General features: G+C 62.2%; 1 protein-coding gene across 1 annotated transcript; it reads right to left on the bottom strand.

Moving 5' to 3' along the window:
- Positions 1-170: 170 nt before the first annotated feature.
- On the bottom strand, positions 171-6,907 carry LZTS2 (leucine zipper tumor suppressor 2). Its single transcript, XM_034663147.1, is given in 6 exon segments — positions 171-958; positions 1,750-2,007; positions 2,565-2,681; positions 2,683-3,225; positions 3,856-4,305; positions 6,801-6,907. Coding segments are annotated over 5 exon segments (2,010 nt in total). The 5' UTR covers positions 4,264-4,305; positions 6,801-6,907; the 3' UTR covers positions 171-274.

Below are 6,907 nucleotides of genomic sequence, written 5' to 3'. Positions count from 1 at the left end.
CAAATGCGGTTGGCAGAGTGGCAATGGCAGCAGAAGGGGGGTGACATGGGTCAAGTGAGTAGGAGCCTCTGTGTGACAGTGAAACGGGGACCTTCAAGGAGTCTGATCTTGCTCGTCCGAGTCATAGGGCCACCCCAAGTTCCTGGCGGAGGCCCAGAGGCCTGGACCCCAGGGGACGAGCAGCTCGGGGGCCCTGACTTCGGGGACTTCTGTGGACCTGAGGCTCCCGCCCCCCTTCAGTGGAGCCCCCTGCAGATCTGGGATGCTGAGGGCCCTAGATTTCGGTGGCGGTGATCTCCTCCAGGCAGATGCAGGGGGCCGGCTCGGCCAGGCCCAGGTCGGCGAGCTCGCGGGCCTCCAGCTCCAGGCTGAGCTGCTGCAGCTCCTGCTCCAGCTGCCGGTTGCGCCGGTACATCTGGACGTAGTTGTGCTGCAGCTGCTTCTGGTAGCGGATCACCTGCTCCTTCTCCGCCTGCCAGGCCAGCCGCTCGCCCTCGAAGCTGGCCCGCTGCTCCTCACCCCGCCGCCGCTCCCGCTGCAGCTCTGCCCGCAGCCGCTCCACCTGGGCCCGCAGGCTGCCCCCGACCCCGGTGGCTGCCCGCTGCACCTTGGCCTCGTCGCTCTCCGCCAGGAGGAACGGGTCTGCTGTGGCAGGGGGCAAGGGGGGCTCCCGGAGTCCAGCCGCCTCGGTGTCCAGCTGGCCAGCTTTCTCTCGGAGCCGCTCCGCCTCCTGGTGGTGCCGCTGCAGCTCCTGGGAACAGGCCTCCAGCTCCAGCTCCCGAGCCCGGGCCGCCTCCTGCAGGCCGCGCGCCCTGCCCTCACTGACCCGGAGCGCGGCTCGGGCTTCTCGCAGCGCCACCCGCAGGGCCACCAGCTCACTGCCCTTCTGCACCAGCTCCGCCTGGGACTCCTTCAGCTGCTGCTTCAGCAGGGAGATCTCACCGGACTTCTGGCACACCTAGGGTGGGAGGGGGTCGGGAAGGGTGGTGAGAAGGCTTCTCCCCGAGGGTCAGGCCCTGAGATCACGCGGGGTGTTTGGGGACAGCTTGTTGGATCATGACACCCACGACATGGCTGGAGACACTGAGGCAAGCCTAGTGACATGCCCGAGGTCGTACAGCAAGTAAGTGGCCGCAGTAAAACACCCAGATCGTTTTCCTTCAAAGCAGGTGACTTTAAACCAGCACAGGACACCGGGCCAGGCCGGTGGCAGGTTTTGCAGGAGTGGGACCCACTAGGGCAGTGCCCACATTTCCACTGAGAGGCACCACGGCATTTTGGTGAGAAGCGCAGACACTGGGCCACATGGCCTGGGTTCAGATCTCAGCTCTGCCGCAGACTAGCTGTAATTCTGCACTCCAGCCTTCTCGTCTCAAAAACGCGGATGGTAACAACAGCGACCTCACAAGGCTGTTCTGAGGATCGGAAGATCCACTCTAAGTTAAAACAGCTAGAAAATTCCAGGCACGTAGCAGGCTCTACCGTCTTATTCTTATTGGTCGGGAGGCAGTGGATAGAATGCCACCGGCTACTGTGAGCACTTGAGCCGACCAATGAGACCTAAAATGGTGGCACAAGGAGACCCCCCCCACCCCAGAAAGGGAGGTCAGAGGGGGATCTTCATCTCCGGGAGGTGAGGATGGGGAGGACCTCTGGGAGTAGCAGGCTGAGAGGGGGGTATGGCTGGAACCCGGGGCCCAGGGCTCGTCCCGGTAGGCCCCGCTCCCCAGCCCTCCTGGCCCGGCCCACCTCCCACTTGGTCTCCTCAAGCCGCGGCCCGAGCTCCCGCTGCTCCCGCTCGAAGGTGGCACAGCGCCGCTCCAGCTGCTCCCGCTCCTGCAGCAGCTGCGCGAAGTCATCCTGCAGCTGCCGCTTCTCCTGCTGCAGCTGGAACACCTGCAGCTGGAGCAGCTGTTGGGCCCGCTGCGCCCGCTGGGCCTGGGCGACGCCGTCGTCCCGCAGCGCCTCGCGCTCCCGTGGCCAGTGCCGCTGCCGCTCCTCGTACGCCTGGGGACAGAAGGCAGACCTGGGTCCCGGGGGCTCCCCCAACCTCCGGCCTCCCCACCCCCCGCCCACCGCTCCCAGGTCACCGACTGCTGCTCTGGCGGCCTATGGCTGCGCTCAGGGACGGGAGACTCCATTCAACCATGAGAATAATTATGATAACTCTAGTCACAACCACGTCTAGGATTCTAGAAACAACGTCCATAATAACAAACACTTCTGCAGGAATTCCTAGGTGCCAGGCGTCATTCTAAGCCCTCCACAGACTTTGCTTTACTTAATCCTCATAATAACCGTAGGAGACCAGAAATCTCCCCGTCTACAGCTGAGGAAAGGGAGGCTCAGCATCGGGAAGGGTCTCGCTCAAGCCTGACAGGCAGTAAATGGCGGTGCCGGCTTGGACTCCTCACCACTCCGGAGGTTAAGCCTGACAGCTGGGCTGGGGACTGCCCAACACCTCGCCTGCCCCCTGCCCCCCCAGCACACGCAGAAATGCTCCTTGGCCTCCCAGCTCCTGTGGATGTCCTGCCGTACCACCCCCTTATCGCTGCTGACCACACCTGGCACATGGTCACCTCACTCTCGTCCAGACTGTCCCGCAGCTGCTGCAGCTCTGCCTCACGGTCGTGGAGCTTTCCTTCCAGGACACAGTGCAGCAGGGCCTCATCCGAAGGGTGGAGGGGGTGGGGGCGGGGGCGGGGAGCGCTCCCCACAGGAGCTGCTGTCAGGGGAGGCCCGGGCACCACTGCCCAAGAGCCCCCCAGCCACACGGCCTCCCAGGGAGCCTGTGCTCTTGCTGGAGGAAGATCGGCCACTGTCCGAGTGGGAGGGCCCAGTAGGGGCCCCTCGGGCTGGCCCAGGCAGTGCCCCCCGCCCAGGGCCATGGGAGGGCAGGTGCCCGCCTGGGGAGTGGGTGGCTGGCTCCGCACCCCCGGTGCTGTAGGTGGGCAGGCTGGACAGTGAGTTTCGCCCGGAGTCAGACAGTGTCCCCGACGGGCAGCCACTGGCCCAGCCACTCAGGGCCAGGGGTTTGTCGGCAGCCGAGGAGGAGGAGGAAGAGGAGGACGAGGCAGGGCCCCCAAACAGCTGTGTTAGGCTGCCCTGGCTCCCAGACAGTCCGGCGGCCCGAGGACCCAGGAAGCTAGGTAGGGATGGTGCCCCTCGAGGTTTGGGCAGCACTGGCTTGAAGGCTGTTGGGCGGATCAGGATTTTCTCCATGTTCTGAAATGAGGTGCCACGTGACACTGGGGATGAGCTGCCCAGTCTTTCGAAGCCCTTATCATACTCCCTGCCCTCCCATCTGGGGTCCCCAATCCCCACACATTCATAAGAATTGCTACCACCGTCTGAGGGCCCCCTGACATCCTTTATACCAAGCCATTTAGAAGGTTCGCCTCTAATCATTACAATAGCCACACGAGCAAAATGGTATCACTGTGCCCATATTACAGAGGAGCAAGCGGAGGCTCGGCAAAGCTAAAGGCCTCGCTCAGAATCAGATGTGCAGCAGTTGCGCAGTTACAAGAGACCGAGCAGCTCACATTTATTGAGCACGTGCCGTGTGACAGGCACTAGGCTAGACACTGACGTACAGTATGTGATGGGATGCTCCCGACCGTCACAGGAGAGCTGACCTGGTGCCCCCACATTACAGATACAGAACCTCTGGCTCAGAAAGCCTAAGTGACTTCCCTGAGGTCATGCAGCTAGACTGAGGCAGAGCTGGGATTAGAACCCGGGGAGGTGAATCCGCAGCCCACATTCTCTCCTCTAAATTGGCTCCCAAATTCCAGCTTCTTCGGGGGGGGCTCCTGATTCCACCCAGGCCCCAAAGGAAGGGCTGGTCCTCACCTTCTCCAGCTTTCCGGAGACAGGGATGAGCTTGGGTGGGGGGCCACGGAGATGGGCATTACGTGCCCGCTGTTCTCGGGCATCCTCGAGGTCACTGCTCGGGCTGGGCGGTGACTCTGTCCGAAAGTCCTCGTTGATGTAGGTGAAGCTGGTGCCAGGGACGGCCTTCCTCAGGGGCACAGCTGGGCACAGCGGCTCCTGTGCCTCATAGCCACCCCGTAGCAGGCCATCCTGCTGGCGGAAAAAGGTGGGCCCAGGGGGGCCATGGTGGCGGGGAGGAGCCGGCCCCCCAGGGCAGGGCCGGCCTGAGATGAGGCTGCTCACGCTGCCCATGGCTGGAGCTTGTGGGGCAGTGGTGGCCTCAGGAGCGGGCTCCAGTGGCACTGGCAGAGTCTGCACAATGGCCATGGCGACAGAGGCTCAGGCCTGGCCAAGGGCCTCCAGGGGAACCTGTGAGCAGGGCAGTGGTGTCAGAGTCCCTTCACCTTGAGGCCCCTTCCTATACAAGTCCCTGAGTCCCTCTCCTGACCCCTTGCCCCACATCAGCCTCCTGACATCAGTACAAGCCCCAATCCCCCAAGGCTCCTCCTCCAGCACTGGCGTGAACCTCGGATCTTCCTGGGATCCAGGTCACCGCCCAACTCTGGTCTGAACAGGGCTAAGGGCTGACCCTACCAAGCAAGGACGAGGAGGGGGGGGAGGCTTGGTGGTCGTGCTCATCAGGCAGCTCTCTGCCAGCTCCCGGCACGTTCCTGGTCCCCTGGGACAGGTGGCCTCATTAGAGGGCACTTGGGGCAGAGGCAACCTCAGGGACAGAGTCAGCAACTCAGATGGTAATTAGGGAATAAAGAGCCAAGGCCAGGCAGTGGCCAGCCTCCTCCAGCTGGGCCTCAGTTTCTCCCAGACGGAGAGGCGGCAAGGGTGGAGCTGGCCAAACAAGAAACCCAGAGCTCTGAGGTAGCCCACAGGTGCGCTCTGGGGTCTCCTGCTTTCTAGAGGTGGATGCAGGCTCGTGCTTGCTTCCATGACAACTCCTAGCCTTACCACACCCAATCGGTCTGGCCTAAAGGAGCCCCACAGGCCTGCCGCCAAGCTCTGCTTCTGTGAAACCATCCGGCTGTAGACATTCCCCAGAGTAGCCCCGAGGGGATGAGGGTGGAAGCCCCACCATCACCTCTGGCAGCTGCTCTCAGATCTCCCTTCCCTGGACCCAGCGAGGAGGGCTCCACCTCCCCAGGCTCCGCTCCTTCCTGGAAGGGGACAGCCAGTCTCCGCCCGGAACTCCCTCCCCAGTCCTAAGGCCGAAGACCAGGGCTCAGGCATCTGCTGAAGTCATCGTGCAGAGTGGGAGCCAAGAAGAGGACAGAGAATCGCGCAGGAACAGGGGTTTGCACTGATTTGTGTGCGGGACACTATGCACAGGCGCGTGGAAATGAGTACTCACTACATGTTATGTGAAAATGTGTGAAAGCACCATGAATGAGTGCGTGCGAGTATATGCAGGTTTGAATAGCTGGGTCGGTACATTCCTATTATTCACGTGTGTGGATTAATACATCATAAGAGTACACGTGTGTGTTCACTGGGATCCCTCAGAAAGTACATAAAAGTAATAACTGCATATGTGATAAGTGAATTCGTGGTGCATGAGTGCAACTATCTGAGAGTGTCTTTGGGTAGATGTCCCTTCAGATACACGAGTTATATGCAAACCCCCCTGGATCTCGCACGAGCATACGAACGGGAAAGTGAGTGTGCACAAGTGTGTACAGAGGAGTGTGTGTGGATAGAGCATGTGTGAGAGCATGGGTGGGAGCCTGGGGGACAAGTAGGGCCAACTGGGTGAGCAGGAGCCTGGTTCTTGTCACCCACTGGAGTGTCGGGAAAGGAGAGACACATTATCTGACTCCTTTGCCTGGTCTGTCCCCCTTCTTTCTTGCTTGTATTCCACTAGGCCCGCCCTCCACCTCCCCACTCGTCAAAGGACCCTAAGAACCAGGAAGGTATCCAGATCGAGGGTGGAGGAGCTAGGGGTCGGAACCTGGGGGAGAGCAGAGCCCACCCACCAAGTGCCAGCCCGGGCTAAGCAGATGGCACACCCCATCTCCTGCCCTCTCCCACACCACTCCAGGGCATGGAGAAAGCTGTGGGGAAGGGGCTTCTTAGGGGGCCATGGAGCCTGGCACCTCTGTCTGCATTTGCCCACTTCAGTGAGCACTAAGAAAGTGAGAAGGGGAGGAGACAGACAGACTCCGAGAAAGACAGGGACCCAAAAGACAAGAGACAAAGACTCAGAGAGGCCCAGGGTCAGACAGACAAGGAGACAGGCTGACCCAGTGAATCCCATGGAGCCAGGGGCCCCAAAACCCAGAAGAGATATAAAAACTGTGCCCCGAGGGCCAGACACCCAGGGAGCCAGAGCCAGGCCTCTGGAAAGCCAGGCCCAGCCAGCCGGGCTCCAAGAGCGGGAGCCCGAGAGAGAAGGAGGGGCAAGTGGAGGCTCCATTTTGAGAAATGCGTTGTGGCTCTGGGAAAGGGAACCCCTGGCTCTCCCCAGCACTCCCCGAGTAATCACTCCGGCCCAGCACACACACACACCCCCTTCGTGGGCTGGGGGCCGCGGAGCGCTGGGCTCAGCCAGGGCTCCGGGCAGGTCTGGCTGAGCTGAACTCCCACAGACCTGTTTTGGGGGCTGAAGAGTTGGGGAAAGTCTCCCCCCACCAAACTCCAAAGACCAGTCAAGCGGGATCAAGTCTGGGATCACGAGTTCCCATTCCGCGACAGGAAGCTGGAGCCCCCAACCCACCCTCCAGAGCGCCCCCCCCACCTTTTCCCCGCTTCCATTAAGTGGGGGCGGCTGGGGGTTGCCGCCTCCCCACCCGTCCTCCGCCCCGCAGAAGTTGGGGGTGCTCCCAGGTCACCTCCCGGCCCCGGCCCCCCCTCACCTCCGCCGCGCCGCTCCATGCTCAGCCCCGGGCCGCCCCCAGCGCTCCACAGGCGCGCCGCCCGGCTCCAGCCCGCGCGCGGCCACTCGGAGCCGCCCGGCCCGGCC

Source organism: Ailuropoda melanoleuca, chromosome 6 (assembly GCF_002007445.2).
Source record: "Ailuropoda melanoleuca isolate Jingjing chromosome 6, ASM200744v2, whole genome shotgun sequence".
NCBI lineage: Eukaryota > Metazoa > Chordata > Mammalia > Carnivora > Ursidae > Ailuropoda > Ailuropoda melanoleuca.
Note: the sequence above shows the minus strand (reverse complement) of the source record. Positions and strands in the feature narration are given on the sequence as shown.